The sequence below is a fragment of the Nomia melanderi genome, chromosome 10, assembly GCF_051020985.1.
Source record: "Nomia melanderi isolate GNS246 chromosome 10, iyNomMela1, whole genome shotgun sequence".
Taxonomy (NCBI): Eukaryota; Metazoa; Arthropoda; class Insecta; order Hymenoptera; family Halictidae; genus Nomia; species Nomia melanderi.
Window position 1 is genome coordinate 7,752,280 of NC_135008.1, and position 23,664 is coordinate 7,775,943.

Genomic DNA, 23,664 nt, shown 5'->3' on the forward strand with positions numbered 1-23,664 from the left:
ACACAGAATGACCATAAAATCTCTTTCTTCGTTTACTAAATTACTAAGTCACTGCAACTAATTAACCGTTCTGTCGTTAATAATTTATTGAAAAAAGAATTCTGGGTACATCCTATTTCTCTATTCGCTCTAAACTATAAAAATCTATAATAAAAATGTAATATTCAATTCGAACTCGAGAAGACCGAGTAATACGTACATTCACTAAATCCCGTTTAAAACCTTCGCCACGAATTTCACAGGACATCACAACGCAAAGTATTAGTCTATCGATCCGTTATCAATTCATTAATCAATCGTTCATTTGATTCCCGTCTACGCCGAATCTCAATCCCGATCCGAGAGCAGCGTAGAAAGTTGTGAATCGATATCCCGGATTGCTGGGATAGATCAAACGGACAGATCAAACTGAAATCTCGCGGTTATGCAAGGAGAAAATGACAGGACGTTGAGAAATGGTTGTGGCGTCGAGGAGAGAACCTATCCACGTTTTCCCGATAGACGAGCGTGATGTTCCACGATCACCCACCGCACCCGTTACAATACCCGTTCGTCGGCGAATACTTTCACTCAGGTAGGTATAAGTTTCGTTACGATCTACAACGACGATATCCCGGTTCGGCTTAAAAGGATTGGAGTTCCTCGAGCGTTCCGAACTTCAAAAGCTGCACCGAATGGTTCGTCTCTTACAACTATAGCGTGGAAGGGGGAGGGGAGAGGGGGATTGTACGTTTCTCGCGTGATATCGATTCATCCCCCGATATTCCTTCGAATGATACACGAGTCACGACGAACGCACAATTAAAAGGAAGAAACAACGAAGTCTAACACGTAGTATAGATGTATCTCTCTCTCTGTGTATATATATATATATTTTTATATATTTATATGTGATCTATGTATAGAATACGTATATACTGTAACTATGATTAAAAATTATAGTTCCTTGATACACATTGGTAATACTCGAACGTACCAGTGTATTTACAGAAACGTATAGGGCCACCGACGTAACTGATAATAGATAAATATATAGGAAACATATACTCTGCTTAGAAAACAACGGGAGACACGTTCGATATAATTAATCCTCGGAAGTTCTCGTACGGGCAAACGTGTACATAATACGCTCAACGACTCGCGTATATGGGGTGCTGCCGAAAGGAAATGTGTTCGGGAACTTTGAAACGTGCGATCGGCGACGCGAGCGTGGATAGTAACGTGGATCTTGCGTGACTCGCTTCGGGAAAAAGTTCGAAACCGATTGAATAACTCTCGAGCCTCGATACGCGAAAAGTGGAACGTGTTAATGCGGCAGTTGTTTTTGCCGGTGATCTCGAGACGTGTTGTTCTAGCTCTCGGTGTTACGAGGACACTGAACGTGAAAGGATCCGAGGTACGAATGTCCTTTGTTGTGTAATAAATCGGTTCCTTTTATATGAGAATCGAGGTTTACTAGATGAGAGACGGTAATGTCTCGGTGTTTGAATGTTTCGAGAAATAATTTAGTACGTTCCACTGTCGAATGTGAACTTCATTGACACGCCTGCTTTTAGGAGATCGATCTTACGTTTTGTGAATGCAATCGATATATTCACACGTGTACAGATGTGATTCCTCCAATAATTTTTAACGATTTATCTATTACTTCTGGTTATTATTATAGTCTATCATCTCGCGAAATTTTATTGGAATTATACATTCCCTAAAGTTTTTAACCAATTTCGAGATAAAGGACGGTCTCGACTATAAGCAATAATTCTCAACCACGATTAAATATTAATCCTCCGCCGGCAATATGTTTTACCAACGTGACCAAAAATATCAGCCGGTTATTAATATTAAATTCAATGAGCCTAATTTAATATGCAAATTCAGCCACATTTTCATTTCATTTTATAATAGAAACTAAAAATCGTGGTAAATTTATAAAGAAACGAGCTTTTCAAACCTTAAACAACTTTTCCGATAAAAAATTCAATCACGTATCGAAATCTTAAATATCAGAAACAAAGAAACCCACGTATATCTTTCATTATATGAATAATTAAATGACTCATTTACAGCTTTCAATGTTAGATATCATCGCTACAACGACATTCGATCATTAATGCTCCATATTGCCGGCGAAGTGTTAAAAACATAACTAACCAGAAGAATAAAGAAAAGCAAGTCTCAAACTCTATACAACCAAGACCCGTCCGCTCGTTTCACCGAACACGATGCGCACCTCGGTTCCCGAGTTTCCTTCCGAACAACCGTCGCATACACGCATATACATCACAGTTAACTAGGTAGTCGATAACCTAAGGAACTATTCGATCTTTAATCGTACGTATGGAACACTAAACTCTAACCTATCGATCCGTTCCTCGCCGGCGATCGCTCGCCGGAGGAAAAGAGGACCGTTTCCGGAATTACAAATTCGCCCCGCGACAATACTCGGTCCTGGCAGCGTGAAACCGGCGCGAACAGTGCGATCTGTTCGCTTAACGAACACCGATCGTTAGCACCTCCCGCGGACGGGATTCCGCTTGCACGGCACGTCTCTCCTCCCGCGATCGGCAAAGATTGAAAATCCGTCGGCGTCGAATTTTACTGTCACGCCGCCGCGCGGGAACCGCATGTTTCAGCGTCGCCTCGTGTCCTATCGAGAGGAATCCAAGAACGCTTCTACGATCGAAGCTAAAAGTCACTGCCCATCTAACAGGACGAAGCTAGCCCAACGTCGGATCATCATCGACGTGTAACTATTGCCCACTTTACACTGGAGCTATCGAGGAGTCGAATCGTGTAGTAATTTCCTTGGACAAATTGGAAAGATGGATTTGTAAATACTGGAACTACTAGGTAAAAATAGATTTCTCTGGGTTGGTTCGTGTATTTATCACATTATTCAAGTGAAACTATTTATTTTTAAAGTAAGTTCGGATATTTAGTAGTAAGTAAGTTTAGCGTAATAGTTCTAGTGTTAAGATTTAGATCAACTTGCACTTTAATATTGCACATTACAGAGCTAATTTATCAAAAAGTTTGTTGGAAGAGTTCGTCTATTTTTTGGAAATGATCAAAGTAGAGATTAAAGATAAGTCGTTTTAGCCTGTCTGGTAGTTCTAGTGTTAACGTGATGGAAACGTGTGAAATTGTATTGTCTAAGATATCAACGCTTACTGTTGAAGACATAGATATACTAACATTTTCGCTTAATGAGAAAGAAGATAATAGAAAGCAAAGAGTAGGTAATCAATCAATTTATCGAGATTCAGCCTGGTTACTAATTACCAAGTCACTTAGCTTGCGATCTGGCCATTAACAGATTCTGTTATCGATAAGTGGATACACTTTTATTAGGATCCACGTAATAATGTGAATTTTTTCATGATAGTCCGACGCCGAGCTAAATTTGTACTGTTAAATGGGCGACGATCTTCGTACTTGCGAATCTTTCCTCTTTCGAGCTCCTGACATCGAAACACGACTACGGTCAAAGTGAAGACCTACGCTGCACGGAACGATGGATAGGTATATAAGTCACTCATGTCTTGACTGACTACTTACCTACAAGCTAAAAGTGCACAGGGGCAACTTGTGACCACCAGACTCCTCGGTTTTGACAAATACTTGTTATTATCCAAGTTGCGTAACAAAGTACGCAAAGCAAACCGCAGGAAAGTGAGATGTGATAATAAGAAGTGAATACTGGTGAATCTTTAAATTTTAGCTTGTAGGTAGTCAGCCAAGACGCGAGAGACCCATTGTATCTAACTGTACCCTGTACCGTGAAGCTTTACCCTATCTTTCTTAAGTTTCTTTTTTTTCACACTAGTTTTCTCTTCGTTTTCAGATTTATTTGGATTTAAAGCTAGATCCGGAAGGTTCGATTTGTATATTAGGAAACTGATTGAATACATAGTGGCTTGGAAATACAAGAAGTGTATAAATTTAGATGATTGACATTGGCGCTATTGTGCGAAAGCGCGAAAAGTTGCGCGAGAAAATTGTCCCTAGATTGTTCTATGTTATATTATGTTATATATTGAATCAAGTTTTATTGGCGTACTGGTTTCAAGCTAGTTTGCTCGTGTTATAATTTAATATCAATAGGAGCACGTTTATACTTATTAGTTTATTGAAAAATGGATATTAAGGTATAGTTTGATGTAACCCTTATATGCAACGTCTAAGTTATCTGAGAATGATTAAATACTTCGTAAGAGATTGAAATTGGAAGAGATACGAAATAGTTATTCTCATAAAATGTTTAAACAATGTGTTCATTCCGCATAATTCTAATAATTATGAGTATTTGGTAAATGAAGTTTATATATGATATTAATCTTTATCATTACGATTACTTTTTTTAGGATTAGATTCACACGAATTAATTAATACAGATGAAATATTCAAAAGCAAAGAATAATATTTTCCCTGAATTCCCTGAAAGAGTTTCAATAAACTCGAACTCAGATTTAATATTCTTCACAAAAGAATTGATTAATATCATTTTCCTTAGCTAGTCTTAACTACTGTGATTTATTAATAGTCCAAATGTTATTAATTGCAAATAGAAACTTCTTCCACCAACTTGTTATAATTACTTGAAAAACAGTGAATACCACGTCGATGAACACTTTGATCTATTGACAAAGATCTGAAGATCGTTAATTATTTGTCTTCCATTGTTACTTTGAAAATTTCCATTACCATATAGTTGTCCAGTAATAGTAATGCAAAAAGTAGTCGATATGATCGTACAGATACGGTTATGAAATATTTACGTTCGATATCTATCCAAGAATACAAATCTCCTTTTCACGATACACCTTGACAAGTCGATAGACATAATAAGACTACTATACCTCGAGCACATAGTAAATAAGATCGAAATGGCAACGTTAGTTCAACGTTCGATAAACAGCGACGCGTTGAACATCAGCAAATCGTGTACATCCTAGAAATACACAGAATATGGTAACTATGCTTATACGCCTGTAATTTTTATCGATTAGATCGTACGTAGATTAACAATGTAGCTGTATATAATAATACTCACTTTACAATACTATTCAAATCAATGTACAACGTAAAACAATAGAGATCTGAAGAAACCGTTGCGCCCGTAACTTCAGTAACTCCAGCAACGTGATTGCAATGTAAATAATTAAACAGGCTAGCGAAATAGCTACTATCTTACAAAATAAAAAAAAATATATAAATAAACAATACCTCGTTCGACGTGTAACTAATAACGTGATAATTACGCAATACTTTATACAAGACAGTATTAAATCATGAGCACTGCAAAACAAATCGTCGAACGTGTTCCGTCCGTAGCACAAACTAGAGAAACCAGTGAAACCGATCGAAAGAATATCTAAAATACCCTTCATCCACAAACTAAACGGAACAAGGAAACTATTATCATCCGTGTCTCCGATTTCGCCATTATATTTTAACATCTGCAAACTACGATTACAACCCGGTTACACGAAGAAATCGAACCTTCCGGATCGCCGCGAGAATTCTCATCGTGGTCACCGTTAAATTGCCCAACGCTTTCAGCAAGGATCGCAAAGAACAGAAGAAACGAGAACGCATCGCGGATACAATCGAACTATCAACAGGAAACAATAACCGCAAGAATGTTAGCCCTGTTTTCGTGGCGTGCGCGCGTACCGCGCAAGAAAGGAGCGTCCGCAATTGTGACTCGCCGGAAACGGAGCTTCCTCGAAGACAGCCACCGCACGTGCAACAACGGGGAACGCATCCGAATGCTCGTGCGCAGATCAAACGACAAAATCGACTTCGTTTCTTTCTTTTTGTTTTGCTTTTTTTTTCTTGGCTCACCCGATGGGGGAGGGTGAACGATCGCCGATCGGCGATAATCGTCAGGCGGACGGTGAAAATCAGGAGGAAAAACAAAGACGTAACACAACGATTATGCATTTACACGTGGGCAGAAAGAAGCGTCATGCGGTGCAGCCAAGCGTGCGTTGCTGTTTACCTGCGAACGGCACGTCCCCGAAGTATTCCTCGACGTTGTCCGTCGACATGCTCTTGTCCGACAGAGACACGCTCGACAACGAGCCGCTGGACGCGTCCAGGCTGCCGCCGGCCGGAAACTGCAGTAAATCCTCGTCGGTTTCGGTTTCCATGTCGCGGGACCTCCGTTTGTACACCTGCCACACGAAAAACGAAACTCCGGGAATATATTTCGTGATGGTTTTTTGCGGTTCGACCGTACGCGCTCGGGAACTTTTCGAACTTCCGAACGTTCGTTTGATGAAAAATTGGATTGGAGAATATTTATAGAAAACCTCGTAAATGCCAAGGTTGACATTATTCGGAAGGAAGAGGAAAATGATGTATATGTCGAGTGTTTTGTATAGTAACGACGTAATGATGGGATCTTTCAGTATTGCCAGTGGTATCGACGACTACGAGAAGGAATGTAACATTGAGATTGTATATGTAAAAATATAAAGTTTTGCAATATTGGCATTTACAGTGTTTCCTAAGTTGTAAAGATAAATTTCATACTAGAGAAGAAGAGAATCGTGTATTAAGCTGTCGTTATTTGAATAGTTAAATTATTCGTTTGCACCTGTCGATTTTAGATATCGAAGCTCGAAGTCACTGGTACAGCGACGATCGATCGCAAAGAATTAATAGATTCGGTATTTTGGGTACTAGTTTCTGAAGTAGGTGGATTCCAATTTTTTATTGCAACTCTTAACTATAGTTCCCAAAGTGGTACAACTGTCGAAAGTATTTTTTTTATATTTTTATCTGTAACTTTACATTATATACATACGTGTATTATGTTGATGAACTATTAATAAAACTTCGTTACATACGAAAAAAAATACCATAATTAATATCATTCACTTTTACAGACTCTGACGGTGTATCTTCCAACGGTACGATATTTTTAAATTACCGAATGGTTGATCAAAAATGACATTTCGCGTGACAGAGTTTACAAGCGATACATACGATTCATTTTTCCGCGTCGCGTGCAGCGAGCACATCCGGGCGTAGGTCAAATAAAGGCGATTCCGACTCGATAAAAATCTATTGGGGCCGATCACTTGATACGATTATATAGAATAAACTGTATAAAATATAGATCGGACAAATAAATCTCGACCGAAAAATATTTGCACGAACTTGCGATCCGCAATTTCAAGTGCGCCACGCGAGGCGATATTAAAATTTCAATTTATTGGGTATATCGAAAATATTTCGTGCGTTATCGCTCGTAGCCGCAGACGATTTCTTTTTTCCTTGGCAAATATCAGAGACCGTTCCAATGAAGGTAACAATTCATCTCATATCCCGTGTAATGGAAGAACAATATAGAAAAACCTCTGCACAATCATTACAAAACAAAATATTCTGCCTATAATACCTACCACGCGTACTATTTTCAACCTTTAAAACACACGATTACATCCATTATGAAAGAATATTCTACAACCTACAGAAATAACAATTTTCCCTTCATAGTGAAAGCATTAGGCTACCAGAACCTTTCCATGACCACCATCCAAGTGAAAACACCCCCAACAGAAGATTGAAATTCCGTAACTACGAAATCACTACAGCAGAACCATTTACACCCGTTCAAACTGTTCATCCCCCGCCCCTAAACGTTCCCCAGTATTTATACCGTGCACCGAAAGTGTCGAGAAAATCCTCTTTCTCGAGAGCGGTGTCCATCAGCTATACTCTTCGGGGAAACGGTGTCTTTCGAGGGGAGAGCAACTAGCGTACCGCCGAGTCGCGGATCGTCGTAACGCAATTAAAATTTGACGGCAGAGGAGTCGACAGACGGCGACCGCGTTTCTCTTCATCTTCCCCCCTCCGTGTTGCTCCCTTTAACCCTAACTCCATCCATCTCTCTAACACGGCGGCGCATCTTGTCTACGTATAACCGGAAACCGTCACTATAAATTCGTAGGTTTCTCCGCGGCCCGGCGAGGAGAACGAGCGTTCACGAGGAGAAGTCAGACAGGCATAGAAGCCGAGGGCTTCATTATTCAAAGGGTGTCGGCGTCTTGCATTCTGCCGCTCTGTTGGATCCGCGGAAGTTGACGGGTGTGACGCAACCATCCGTGAGCAGTCCTCCTCCTCCTCCTCCTCCTCATCCTCCTCCTCATCGTTCGCCGCCTCTCGTCCTCCTTCGCTCAGCCAGCTTCTCGCTGCCTCGCACAGCCTTCCTCTTTTCCTCGATCCTCCCGGATTTTCCGCGATACCCCCTTGATCCCGTCATCGAATCGCATCTGGCACCTTTCGCGATTTGCGGCGACGAGGAACGGGCGGACGAACGATCCCTCGGATGACGGTTCGTTTGCCGCAGACACCGAGGCAACGGATCTCTACGACGCCGCCTCGACGAGACTTTGATACCGGTTTTTCAGACTTCCGCTGGACATTCGGTGTGAACTTTCTGCGGTCGTACGTCGAGATTCGAGGATTCGGATTGTTAAACGTTTTGCCGGTTTTTGGTGTGATAGTTAATCGGTTGGCTGTGTTTGATATTGTCTTGGAAGAAGATAATACTAATATTATTTAGTTAGGTCTTTACTTTTTTTAATGAACATGCAATTGTTTTCCATTTTGCTTCGGATTTTTATTTTAGGTATGTTGCGTTGTTTAATTACAATTATATTGCGCTGCGTTCTATGTGTATTCCATTGGCTGATTTCTTTGGACAACTCACTAGAGGTTTTCGAGATGTATTCTACGGTTAATTGGTTAATAATGCGTTAGTTGAAGTGTGTATCAATGCAGATGTAATGTTTATGTCTTGAATAAACTGTTAGTGACACAATTCTATAGATGAATCATATGATACCGATGCAAGTTTCGAATATATGTTATGGACGGTATATACGAATGGTATTTATAATTTTGAACTTTGTATAAAGTCTGTTAAATTTTGTATTGTCGGTAAAGAGATATTTTGGGCAGCAGGCGCGACAGATATTTTAAAACCAGTAGGAACTTCATCTTTCCACGAGAATCGCAGGCGAATATTGTTTCGGAATAAAAAGAATCCACTTAAACATAGAACACGATCGAATCTCCATGCAGCAAATAGATTCACAGATCCTCTTCTCCCTTTCAATAGCAAACGGAACACTAGAACAGGGTAGGTGGATTCGTCAACAAACAGTCGACGTCCCTCATCGCTTAAACAGGGCCTTTATCACCCGAACTTGGCAAGAGATGACTAAATCGTACCGGAATATCGTTCGTCTCTCGTCCCCGTTGATGTGATTTTCGTGGTTCAATCGGAACAGAGGTTGACTCGTTATCGGTAGTCACGACCCCGTCGTTTGCCAATTACCGACCCGCTAGAATTACCAGAATCATACACGCGTCTGCTCAACGGGATTGCAAATTGCCGTTTCCTCGGTTTACGAGAAATCGGATACAAATATTCCAAAAGAAGAGACAAAAGTTAGAAAACCAGGAGAAAAACTAAGTAGGTAGGTAGACGCAAAACATCTCTTAGATCAAGAACACGGGATCCGTAATTTTAACATCTGCTAATTACCCCGAGAATTACAAGAATCGTATACACACCAGCTCAATGAAATTGTAGATCGCAGTATCCTCGATTCATCCAAAAACAAGTAGAAACATTCAACAAAAAAAAACCCTAAGAAGATAGACAGACAGAACGATGCAAACGATCTCAAACCGCTAAAAACGCTAGGCGCGAGATCCTTGCTCCGTTCGAACTTCATTTCCCCGATACCGTTTCGGGTCCATCGGTCCAGAAAACGCGCGATCGTCTGGGCAAACACATAAAGGTCAAAGACTCCTAAACAGCATACAAGATATCGTATCCGGCATCCGTGAATCTGCCAGACACTAACTACTGCTCGATCCGCACGGCGAAGAAGGAGCACCGGGGGCCGCGGGAGGCGGACGCGTTCCCCGAAGCGGCTTCGCCCGCACACACGACGCCGAAAGCCAGCCCCCCTGCCTCGCCCCGTCATCCGGCTCCACGTTCGAAGGATATATTCACTGTGTGATATTTCGTGGAGCGTGTATAACCGCTGAAAGACACGGATTGCGAGCGCGTATACCAGCCACCGGAAAGGAGGCAGCGCTGTAGGAGGAGGAGGGCTCGAGGAGGTCTAGGGAAAGACGCGGAGAAGGAGGAGGCGGATAAAGAGAGCTGAAGATAGGGAGATATAGGAGAAATAGAAGGTAGCGCGGCGTGTGTTATAGATATCCATTCGCGGCGGATGGGAAGTGAACGTAGTCAGTCTCACAGCAGAACGATCACAGGATGGCGCGGCAAACGGCGGGAAACGAGCGATATACAGACTGCACCGTGAACACAGCGAGGGAGAGAGAGAGGAGAGAAAGAGAAAGAGAGAGGAAGGGAGACAGCGGGAGATAGCTGGCTCCTTGCAAATCGCATCACAGATCAAACACCGCTTGTATATTAAACGTAACCTGCTAAGGCGTCCTGCAGACTGCTTATCTACTGTCCAAGCTTTAGGGTCAAGCTGCATCCGCGACGGAGCCTCGCGGCAACCGTCAGCCACTCGATTCTTCGGTCAGCCCGCGAGCTGTAGCCAAAGGTGCAGCCTCTACGCTCGATCCCGACGAGTGATAAACGTTTCCGAACGCGTTAGCGCTCCCGAAATGAACATTCCGGACCAGTACTTTCGCGACCCGACCAGTCAGCTGCTACCGTTTGACGTTCCGACATGCGATGCCGGCGCATAAACGCGCGCGCGTTCCCTGGAATCCGCTAAGGAGCATCCGAGGATGCAAAATTGAACGCTCGCTTCGCACGCCTCGCCGGATACCGTGCGACGAATTACGGAGACGCCTCTGTGCGTCAACCGCTTAAAACCAGCCGCGGGATCTCTGATCGCGTAGCGTGCGAGCGTCCGGATGCAATTGGAAAGTTAATGTCCCGGCGACGCCCGCGCCAGCGACGCGGGAGAAATGCGACCCGATACCGGCGCACGGTGAATCGCGAATCAAAAACCGATCGGTCAAGGTAGATAGAAGTTTCGAGCTATTCAGTGAACGCGATACGCCCGGTTTAGGATGACTCTGTTATTCGGTTTAGCCTTATTGTTGGCTGCTGGTGATCTTACTAAGTTCTTCCGTTGTTTTTCGACGCGGTCACTTCTGGTACTGTTATACTTCTTCAGTTTGGCACTTTATTATCAGGTCTACGACCGTATGATACATCATCAAGTACATGCAAACTATCAATGATTCAAACGGCAGTCAGAATCATTATAGTAATACGATACAAGTACTATACACCTCTCACGTTAGCTCCTCCTTCTAAACCTCAGACCGATGGAGCTAATGTAAGAAGCGGACTAGCAAAGACAACTGAATAGAAAAGTCAAATATGGAATATCCCAAAACTCAGTAGGTACTAGGATCATCAGAACTCACCTGACTCAACGGCCGAATCCGCTCGTGAATAGACTTCTCGGCCTGCATAGCCGACGGAGGCGGGTGATCCGGGGTCGGAGGCTGTGCGTAGTGCGTGGGACTGGTCGGCAGCATCATTTGTACTCGTTTCAGGCGCTTGTCCGTCGCCTCGCGGCCTTCGTTCGCCGAGTCGTCGGTCGCGTCCCGTTTCTCGTCAAGCAGACTCTCCTGCGAGGACTTCAGCGTGAGGAAAGCGTTCGAGACGAATGTCTGCTCCTGGATGACCGAGTCCATCTCGTTGCACGGGGACTTGTCACCGCATGGGCTGCCCTCCGTCTCGCAGTTGTCGAACGCGTGCCTGCGCAACTTCCGACGCGGATTCAGCGTTTTGATCGGCCGGTTCTCGTAAATCGAAGTGATCGCGACCGGCTCCACGTTGTTGTCGCGCCTCTCCTCGCCGTCCGGCATCCGAGACTTCATCTCGACGTATTGGTCCACGCTCCTCGTCACGTGGCGCAATTGCTCCCTACGTTTCTGCAACTGCTCCAAGTCAATGTGGCTGCGAGCACCACTCCGCGCCATGAACAGGTATTCGTAGTTGCTCGGCCCGAGCGTGCAATCCGCGGACAAAGACATCTGCGTCTGCAGGTGCGTAGGAGACACGGACAGGTTGCGTCTAGGCGGCTTCTTTGGAGGCGTCGGCTGTAAGGCGGATGATCAAGATTGCGTTAATGTCGGGAAGTTATGCAATACTATTTGTGACGTTCTTCGAGGGTTCTGTTATAGAATTATGGACAATTTAGGTGAGCTTGTTTAGTCAGGTAGAAACTAGTAAAGTTTCAATAGAAACTGATATTTTGAGATGTTTCTTTGAGAGTAGCTTGTAACTGACAAGGGGAATGTCAAGGTGTAATTATACTTGGAGTGATTTTAAATATAAAATAAGTTTAATGTTTATAACTTGACAACTTTTAATGTTGTTCTAAAAATATTTCCAACAATTATTTCTGACCAATAAATTTCCAGCTCGGTGGCGTATTATAACAAAACATTCTTGGAAGCTAATATTCTGTGGCACTTTCGCGCAGCAGCTTGGTAGGAAAGTACAACGAACTTCGGAATGCCGGGCCAATTAAGCTGTGATCAATTTGTCCACGTTAACGAACTGTAAGACGTGGAGATGTTGCACGGTAGAGTTGATCGTACAGAAAAAGCATAAAAGAAGAAGGTTGATCGCCGATTGGAAAGATAAAAGCTGAACAAGTAAGAAAAGAATGATTATCGGACAAATGGAGATCTTAATAACGAAGCGAAGACTAAGAACTTATGAATAAAAATACAGATGATTTAAAAAGAAGAGTAAGAAACTCACAAAATGTTGCGCGTTCTATATATTTTTACCAATAAGTGAAATTCTGAAAAAAATCAATCATAATTTAACGTCATATTCTTCAGCCTATACTTCAAAATAAATGTATCTTCCGTGTCGCAATGAGTTCAGATAAATCATGGTTCAAAGGACGCTTTAGACACGAAAGGATTAATCGTGTCACGAAAAGTACAATCAATGAACTCTTATCTAAAATGTGAACGTAACGGAATGTCGACGAATGGGTCACCAGAGGGACGTTGAAAAAAATATGTCCCTTCGTGCAATTGTACCCGGTGACCTCGTGCAACCCCCGATCGGATCGAAAAGTAAAGGGAACTCGTTCTTACCGAGACTTTATTGTTAGAGGCGGGGCTGTGGAGAGAACTGGACAAGGGTGCCATTGGCAAGTAAATCCCGGCGGCGCTGGAATCGTTGGGCAAACAACGCCGGTCCCGTGGGCTCGGTCCACCGACGCTCGAGGACGAGGAAACGCTCAATTGGTCCGACTCCCTGCCACCCCCATATCCCGTGGGTAATGTCAAGGACAGATCCTCCGACACGAAGCTACCCTCCATTGTTCCTCGAGGTACCGGTGGCGTTTGGTACAATCCGCTGTCGGAACCCCTGCGCAACGAAACTAAACGTCTCAACGGGGCCAATTCACGATTAACTCGTTAATGGCTCGCCTGACCCAGTATTTCTTTTTTTTTTCTTTTTACTTCTCTTTGCTTACGATAATGTGTGTAATCAATAAATGGTACCGCTTTCGAGATACACTATGTGGATTGAAAATATTGAAACGTAATATTATGTATTCTAATGTGTCATGATTGGCTGTGATAATTAAAGATTAACTACAATAGTAAATAAATTATTTATGAAACTAAATGATACTAATGAAATGGAGGAATTTAGTGAGAAATTGCTATAATGAAATATTTGAGTAAAAATAGATCGCGGTACTCTATACAGTTTACTAATATACTTCCTTTCATTCGTAATAATAAAATTAGAACGTACAATTCATTGTCAATAGTTTACGACAATGCTAGAAATTGAATGTACCGTATGTTAGAAGCCCGGATTTGTCACGTAATCCGGTGGGATAGTTCCAGCGCACATAAATCGAAAGCGTTACCCTGGTATTGCGAAATGTCTGTATGCCTTTACCGTGTGGTGTCGCGTTGTGCTAATGAGATTCTGTTGGTAGTTGTGTTTTGTGGTTTGTCGTCGGGAGTATGATCGGAACTTTCGAGGGTATTTATCGAGTTGAGAGTGTCAGACATGGACATAAAGACGCTGTCGAAGACGGAACTGGGGTCGGAGTCCTCTGTCTGCTGGAGGGTCCTCCGTACTCCGTTCACTGGTCCCCCAATCTGCTCGTCTTCACTGAAATCCGCAATCCATCGAGTGTCGTCAGATTCGAGTGCGGTTTCTAAGAATTGTTCTACCATCGCATACTGAAAGCGAAGCAACGCAAATGGCATTCATTCGCTGAAGCCGGCGCAGCGTGGAACAGTGTGCCGTTATCAAAACGTATTGACACGTTGCCCGATGTCATCGAAACGCAAAACTAAACTTCTCTCCTCAATTACCTCCTCGAAAAGATGTGCACCGTCATGTTTATTAGAAAAAGTAATTTTTCGACGCTCGTTACCGAGGTTTCTAATCACCTAAACCTTATCTGCACTATCTAAATCACCTACAATATCTACTTACACAGCACTCGGTTCGCCAAACGTTTCCACGGTTAACGATAATCGAACGATTAACAGAAAACCCCGTTGCCTCTCCAATACAGCGCGTCGGAGTTCGATGTTGCAACCGTACCAACAACGCATCAACCGACCGAACAGGGCGCAAGAATTCATTGGTCGGGGAATAACGAAAGAATAGCGGTCGGGTACCATCGTTACTCCCAACAATGCGTAACTCTAACCAGAGACGTCCGCGCGGCGGGTGCCGACTTTTTAATGAGGCCACGTAGCCGAGGTCGGAGGCGAGCGGTTTGAAACGGAAAGAGAAGAGAAAGAAGATCAGGCAAAAGAGATGGAGAAAGATCCGGAGAGACGGACGAGGAGAAGTAGGAATAGGAACAAGCAAAGGCAGAGGTGAACGAGGATCCGACGAACCGCGGCTGGAGGCCATGCCCATAGGACGAGGGAGAGAGCAATGGTTATTAGTTTTATGCTGAGACGGGCTAACATTTACATTGTTTAACGTGATGGATTCATCTCGAGGCGGTCCAGAGCTACGGCTACCGACGTCAAACATTGACGGTGGAGGTGCGGAGAGCACTGGTACCATCTCTCGTCTCTCTCCCGCTAACTACCACGTCCACTCGATCCGTCTTCCTTCTGCTCGTTCACTCTCTCCCTTTTTCCCTCTGTCAGTCTTTTGCTCGCCCGACTATCCTCTGTCTCTGTCTGACCGGAGCAACCAGTAGCGCTTAACAGCTAGGCAGTAGCACCAGCTCAGAGAAAGAGAAAGAGAGAGAGGAAGGAGGAGAGAGGAAGGGTACCAATGGGGTGATACGGCGGGGGTGACCCAGGGGTGAACGAGGCGGTCGGACCCACCATCGCCTACCTACATCAGGAAAATTAAACCAAGCCAAGCGGTGCTTAACGCGCTGGAGCTACACGCGGCCGCGCCACCTCCTCCAACCTCTCTTCCTCCACCTCCGCACCCGGCCACCCTTTTCGGTCCGAGAGAAACCTTTCTTCCTCCATCTCTGCCCAGCGCCCCGGCACGGCGCGGCACGGCTCGGCACGGTGCGGCGGGGCGGGTGCACCCGGCGGAGCATCGGTACTAACGGGTACCCACTGCTAACCATCATCCGAGCACTCGCACTCGCCACTCTCCGCTCATTCACTCCGTGTACCCGCCGGTCCACGTCTACGCCTTTGTTTACTCAACATCTCCTATATTAAAGCTGCCACGGTTATGCGCTCATCTATACTTGATGTATACGTATGCATATGTATGTACGTGTGTACGTGTGTGTATATAAATTTATATATATCCGGTCTTTCTAGAAAATATTACCGGCCTCCGCTCTTATCCGATGCACTGACGCGATATTCTTTTCTCGACGAAGATGACGCCGGATGAGCACAAATACGCCAGCCCCGGCTAGGCACGATCACTTTTTTTTCCTCTCTTTCCCTTTCAACCCTCTTTTTTTCCGTTTGTTCGTTTCGTTTTGTTCCTTCGAAGTTCGTACGACCGTTGCACGGTAATACCTACCCGGCCGCTACCGCCACCGCCACCGCCACCGCCGCCGCCGCCGCCGCCGTCGACGGTGTGCACCCGATGCGTCGTCGTCGAAGAGTATCGCGATTGGTCGTTGGCGAACGTAGTCGTTCTTTTGTGCCATTAATGGGCACGGTTTTTATTTTCTGGCTTGTTGTTCCCTTGGCCTTTTTCTTGGTGCAGCGAGACATGGCCGATCGTCGACGCTCTGTTTCTTTTTTATAATAAATACCGTCTCCTCGCGTAGACACGTTGCTGCCGCTGAATGAAACGCTCCGTTCTATCGTCGTTCTACTTCCCTCTTCGGAGATCCGGGTGTTTCACGCGTGATTACTACGATTTTTTGGTGGATTCAACCTGTTCTGCTAAACAATACTGAAAATATGTCTTTTTCTAACGATTCCTATCTAATTTCCTCAATGTTATTTACCCTCAAACACTGGAATGCTTCATATGTAATAATTTTTTAGTAGATTCGACTGTCGTGCTCTGCTAAAAATGTCTTTCAGCTAACGTCCATAACATTATTTATTGTGTTTCACTTATTTCTATTTACTCCATCAACTTAATCACCAACTAAAGATGTACCCTGTTCTAACGGTCCTCGATGTCGATCAACTACTCAGAATTCCGCTAACCTAATACCTAACCTATTTCGAGGTACCACGAAAACGATGAACGATGGTCATGTACATTGATTGCGCAAAGAAATTCACATCGCTTCGCTGAGGAACACTTAGCGCGGTAGCAAGTGCTGGGCCGGGTAACACGTAAGATCACACATAGAGAGGAAAAAAGTTTACGACGTTTCCGGTGGAGAGGAGCACAGCAAGCGACGATACGCGCTTAGGCAAGACGAAAAATAGGGGAGAAGAGATGATACTCACAAAGACATGACGGAAGTGCCGGAAACGCGTCGATCGTCGTCCCGAGGCTTATGATAGAACTGCCATTGAGTGGGCGACGTCCCTTCCGCCGGCGAGAGATCGTCCCCTGGCCGAACGTTCTCGTAAGGGCTTCCCAACGAGTCGCCGCCCTGGACCGGAATCGGTGGCAAGTTTTCGCTGTCGGCATCGCTCTCCACGCCGGAGGAGGACCTATGCCCTGTTGGCACCATGTCATTCAGAAGTGTTAATCATTCGGAAAATGTACAGGGTGTCCTGGCCAAGGGGAACCCGGAAGGGGTGTGACTCTGCACGAGAAAATAAGCTGAAAACGTGGAATGAAATTTGTTCTTCAAGAAAAAGGAGGATGAATATTTGTCCATCGCTTGGCTCACTGTCGATGAAGTACAGGTGGTACAATTGCAAGGATATATTTAAAGGGGAGAATGTAAAAGAAATGTGAGGAATGTAGTTAGATAATTAGAGAAATATATGTGCGTTCGACGAATTTTTATACTGATCTTTCTGAAGACGTTTCGAACAGAAAATATTATTCTACGTTACTGGTATATTTTTTCATGTAGAATAATTTGTTGTTAATTATACTGCTTGTGTTTCGTTGAGTAAATAATTATCGTGGTCCATAAATTTTACCATCGATTACGGGATACGCTATATATACTGATATCAGAAATTGCAATCTTGTGTAAGTACTGGAACTTCAAACTAGGATTTCTAAACTATACTAGGATTTCAAAATTTCAGAGGGTTCCAAGGATACAGATATCTTAAGATTTGCAGACCCCTGGACACCTAAAACTCTTGACTTTTTGGGAGATCTTTGAAACTTCTCATCATCTGCAGCGATCTTGAGATTCAAGAGTAGTAATCAGATGAAATTGTTATTGACAATATACCGTGTCGCAATATACAAGTTACATTAACAATGCTACTCATTAAATATAACTTCCCAATAATATTACATGATATAATAATCTAAAGATTCATAATTAATACCTTGCCTTATGATCTATTTCTAACCATGCTCAAAAGTATTGCTTTATTGCTATTAATTTAATTTTAAAAATATTTAACTTAGAAAAAATTAATGATATTCATATTTATTTCATTCGGCCTAAAATCTTCACATTTCTATTTAAATATTACAAGGAAAAAGGTTGAGATCTAAATTCTAATAAGGAAACGTAAAAAGCTCTAAATTAATTTAAATGTTCCTTACGATCATCTACCTTAAGAGTACACTACCAGCATCGACACGGTACACAGAAAATGAAAATGAATTCCAAAGAATGGTGTAATTCGCAGACACGCACTTTTTATCACTGCAGTGATGTCCTGTGTGACGTGCGGCGGGAACTGCCCCAAAAGATCCAAAACCGTGTTCTGCCTCGAGTCCCGGATTCCCAAATCGACCCCTCTGTCAAGGAGAGCCCGTACCACTTCCATTTTTCCGCAGAGTGCTGCCTCGTGCATTGCGGTTCCTGCAGACGTCCTCGTATTAACGTCGACGCCTGCAGCAAGCAGCACTTCTACAACGGCCCTGAAATAAACGGAAAAAACAATTTTCACATCGCATTATTTCTCATCCTTTTAGTGCATATCATCCATGGTCGATCGTGGTGGCACTCGAACAAACAGCAGACTCGAACAAAATAATGATCCAGTTCCAGTAAGCTTCCCATCGAATACACATTCAATTAGTAATCAATCAGCATACAAGTGCAAACATAATTCAATATTAAGAACCATTACCGCGTGTCACATGTTCCACCTTCACAATTACATAACACAAATTCCATGAAAAAAAATATAATACACATGAATATTTTCATAAACCTAACGCGCAAAAGTAAGTCAACCCTTAAAACGTTACTCGTATAATAACCCCTTCACAGAACAAGTGACAAGAAACAATAACCTCTCGAATATCAAAGCTACAAGTTACTAATCCACAAAAACCACAGCAAAGAAGAAAGGAACCCGAACAAATAGTTAAAACGAATCTCCTGAAAGAATCATTTTCCTCTCCTCTCGCTATGTTTTAACGCTAACCCAGAGTCTTTTATACCCCCGGTGCAGGCAGAATCGACGCCCGCCGAAAGTGGCCTGCTTGCCGCTCGCATTTCCCATTTCGGATGATAGGGTGCGCGAAACCCGGGGGTTTCGTTTTGTATCTGTCTGGTAGCCGTGCACCGACTGCAGTGACCGCAGCCATCCGTCGCATATAGGATTCGTGGCTGGGAATCGGATTCACGTGCACCTATGTTGTTATTACCGTGCCATAGGGGTATTTGTATACTGGCTTACCAAGAGCACCGATATTGAATCCGATAATAGACATTACTCCAGTCCCGTTCCCAATCCCTTCTCTTCTGTCCCGGCTCGATCTCCGCCCCCCTCGCCGCCCCCAGCACGGTTCTCTTTCTCCCCGGCGTCCCCGCATACGTCCGATCCGCCAAATATCGTGGCGAACGCGTGAAACGCGTGCGTGAACGCAATCATCGCAGTGTGTGCACTGGTACACAACCGTGTCCCAGCCCGGTGTGTGCACACGCTGCGCCAGGCCGTGCACTCGGCTCCCCGCGTGCACACACACGCGCCAACACCGAAAACGAGCGAACGCGATCGAGTTCCGCGCACCCGGCCAGCGTAGTTTCGCGCCTATCCAAACATTCGAAATACTCGTACATACACGCACGCAGGCACGCAGCCTCGGTACACGGCTGTGTTTGACCGTGGAGATTGCCGGACCCTTTCGAACCTAATCAACGAGATGAGAGCTGATCGAATTGCGCGAAACTTATTGCATTACGCGACACTGCCGCGCCGATTTTTCTGGCGAACGCTTTCTAGAGGTTCGCGGTATATTGGTGTCGGCAGAGGATTCTGATGGGTTTGTGTGATTTTTATAAGGGATTCTGATTAAATTGGTTTGAGTGGGATGCTAGAGTTGGTTTGAATGTGGAGGGTGTTTCGGGGGTGATTGATTTGTTCATAGAGGATGAGGACTTCAGACGCCGATTGCGTTTATCAGTGTCTTTGGCTCGGTTTATGGTTTGTTGTCTATTTTGGGTATGGGAATTTTTTTGTGATACAGTGTTTATTTAACTTTCATGAGGGTTTCGGAGCTTTTATGAAGGATAGATTACTCGACTATAGCTGATTTATGTGTTTTAAGTGATACTGAAGTAGATACATGCAAACACGAATTCAAAACTATTCTTGACGAAATGAGGATACGATTAACTTGGGAAAGACTATATTATAATGCAAAATGGAAATGCAGATTAAACGATTTCCAAAGTATAAGAAGACTATAATGATAAAATATGTAATATATGAGTTGTTGAATGCACGCTGTTAAAAGACTTTGTATATTCGTCTTATCAAGGTTCACCAATCTATGTCGCAAACGACGATTTATGCATAAACAACAAGGTTTACTTTCGACCGAAATAAATTCTAGTTACCCCAACACGAGTTCCAACATTTATAACTTTATCCAACGCCATCGTCTTAGCGTTCCAAAAAGCACCCCCAAACATAAGTATCCTTTTATTTTCCTTCTACCTCCTACAATCTCCTTCCCCAATGCCTAAAAATTCCCCACAACCACCAAAAACCAGCACCTACCAACTAATAAAGCTCACAAAATCCTGTAGCCAATCGCATCGCCCATCCCCAGCCACGCGAACCAAGAAGAAACGAAACACCACGCAACAACATACTAAAACCCCACGAAACCGACACGTACCATATCACACGAAAACACGCGACGACTGAACCGAAAAAAGACCGTTGTTAATAATTTACCAAAGACCCGAACTGCCTTATTATTCACGCGCTCCCAATAGCTCGCCGTGAGAGTCACGCGAGGCGACAAATGGCGAACGTGCATCACCGAGCGGCAAACACCGACCAGCAAACACCGAGCGTACACACTCGGAGACCGCGCGCGATCGACGTATCCGCGTGTAAACGCGCGGCGTGCTAGATGTTGCCACGCGTGCTCGGAGCGTGACCAGCGTTTATCAACGACAAAAACTCGCGGCGGCGACGGGGGAGAGGGGGATGATGCGCTGTTTAACCAAAATTTGCCGGATAAAACGCGGCGCTGTGCCGGCTCTGCCTCGATCGACGATGGAATCGGGGGTCGGCGAACAGGCTGTGGGACGGAGGCCGAGCGAACGAGCGAGAACCGCGTCACCGGCGACGGAAAATGCATTCATCGGGCTGTGCATCGCGACGCGATCGCATTATAAGCGGCAAGCGCCAGTTAAAGCGATTACCGGCTGCGAAGCTGCATAGAAAAACCGACGTTATACCCGATTACAATGTGACTGCCGTTTCGCGGGGATGCACGATCGCCGAACGATTTTCTATCCGGCCGTTTCGAGAGCCCTCGTTATCCGTCCCCCATATCCCCCTCCGCTTCGCCGCGCCGTGTCCCGCAACCCTCTGGCGACTCGTCCGACAACGTCGATTATTTTAAAGGCTTACCAGCCGGATTATGCACGTGACGCCGCGATGTTAAATGAGAACGAATTGGCCGAGCAAAGCGTTAAATAGAATTTCGATTTGCAGATACGCGACGATACTGGATACGAGGAGGGATGGAAATTTGGGGCATTTCAGGGGAACGGAGATCCGAGGATTGGTCGGTTTAGTGGGTTTGACGAGGATGATGAAGGAAGAAGATAGATATTTCGTAAGGATGTGATATTGTAATGATAAGTTTGTTTTATTGGAATGTGTTAAAGTGTTTATGTCAGCAGGCTGTTTCGATGGAAATAGTGCTAAACGATTTTACTAGTAATTTCGGTGCAGTAGGAGTAAAATGTTCTATTGTGATTTTTGATGTTTAATTTCGGAGATTTTTGTTAGTCGTGAATGAATAAAGCAGTCTGCGGTTTGTTTGTGCGCGTTGGATCGCCGTGTCAGGGAAAGCAAATACGGGATCAATTAAATTAATTCTACAATTATTGGTACAGTTATCTGGGGAAATATTTGCGGTTCGTTCCATTAGGTTCCTCGTGTGGAATGTTTGACAGTAAACTGTTTAAAAAATTACAACGGCGCGTTACACTGAAAAAATTGGGTACACAAAAGCGCAAGCAAACTACACGCGAAAAGAATTGTTTTATACCCAGAACGCGAAATCCATTCCCGTTATTTAATTGCACGGCTCTGGCGCAACCGATTATCCAGTTAATCTTGCATCATCCGATTGAACGGTTCAATTAATCAAATAACAAAGATTCGTGCTTACAATATCGTTTATTTAACTGGACATTTTTACCGCGCCACGCAACGATCACCGATTATTTGTGTAAATACTAGTAAATCGAACGGACGCGACGGTCCCGCCGTGATATTTGCAAAATTCTTTTCATTTGCGCCGGAATATCCCTTTTGTTATCATAGGTAGACTTGTTTCACCGTTATATCGATCTGTAAATTGTTCGCGCAACAACGAACTGAATTCCACTCTCCCGAAATAAATTTGGGAACGCACACTTTACCAAATACAATTCATCTGTAACGCCGTTAAACTGTATTTTCAGGTTATTAAGCACGGCACATGTGAAAACAATTTGAAAAACGTTATCGGGAACAATTCTAGGAAAATTCGTCATAGTTTCCTGACACCGGGTACAACATTCAATAACAGTATATTTAAAAGTACCGTTCCCATCTCTTTCATTCCCAACTTTCATTAATAAAATAAAAACATTATTGCTACATTCGATAGTTACAAAACTCGTCAAAAATTTATAAAACCTCTACTGATTCAACTGCAATAATATATTGTATAATTATTGACACAACAATCGAATATTTCCTGATCGAAAATGAAACCTTCAATGACTATGCGCAGTAAATCACGTGTCCCATTATGTGAACCAATAGTCTCTACTATATCCTACGTCATAACTGATCCATATATTTCTCTTACGAAAGACTTATTTTTAATCAAATTTTACTGATACCCTCTGCTAAGACACTATTGGTAGAAAAACCAAAATTTAAGATCTACCTGCATTTCCCGGGGAAAAATCATCTCCGAAGTCAGAAGAAACAATGGTGAATTCGAACACGGCTAGAACAAAATCCTTTGAGGAGTACGATATTCCGAGGCGTGGTGCGTTTATCAAGCAATGGAACACTTTCAGGCATGAAAGGGTATTAAACATTCCGGGTACGGTCCGAGCAATCGCGATTCAGCCAACTCGTGAGAGCCGGACTGATCTAGGTCGGTACGTTTCAGAGGTAATGATTAATACGATCCTCGTAATCGAGTGGCGGTCAGCAATCCGCACGGATGGACAGAGCTGTTGACGGTACAATGCGATCGAATGCATTTCGCTGAGCTCGCCGAGGAATGAGAGGGCGATCGGCAGGATGGTAATATAGGACGTGTAACCAGGAGAGGGTTGCAACGGATCATGCCAGTCGGAGGACGTACATATCGTATTCGACGGAATTACGCAACGCGGTGCTCTCTGATTGGCTCTAATGGGCAACGCTGCAAATGGCTCGACATCGTTATGGTTAGCTGAAACGAGTCCATTGTTGTTCCTGGGATACAATGCGCGGGAGACATTACTCAGTAGTTAACACCGACGATTCCAGGGAAAAAACTGTTCTCAGACAACGAATGAAGGGAGCGGTAGTCTCGGTTCGGGGAAGTTGCGGGTCAGCACACTC

General features: G+C 43.9%; 1 protein-coding gene across 2 annotated transcripts in view; it reads right to left on the minus strand.

Annotated features, from left to right (window-relative positions):
- Positions 1-23,664, minus strand: part of LOC116429785 (ankyrin repeat and SAM domain-containing protein 1A) — an 85,334-nt gene that overhangs the window by 45,941 nt on the left and 15,729 nt on the right. Inside the window, exons 6-11 of one of the 2 annotated variants that reach the window (XM_076371610.1) lie at positions 18,270-18,496; positions 16,939-17,155; positions 13,970-14,188; positions 13,147-13,423; positions 11,449-12,129; positions 6,005-6,179 (exon numbers count right to left, since the gene is read on the minus strand). In XM_076371610.1, the coding sequence (XP_076227725.1) occupies positions 6,005-6,179; positions 11,449-12,129; positions 13,147-13,423; positions 13,970-14,188; positions 16,939-17,155; positions 18,270-18,496 (1,796 nt within the window). The remainder of the gene's footprint in view (positions 1-6,004; positions 6,180-11,448; positions 12,130-13,146; positions 13,424-13,969; positions 14,189-16,938; positions 17,156-18,269; positions 18,497-23,664) is intronic. The other variant, XM_031983119.2, reaches the window with a different exon arrangement.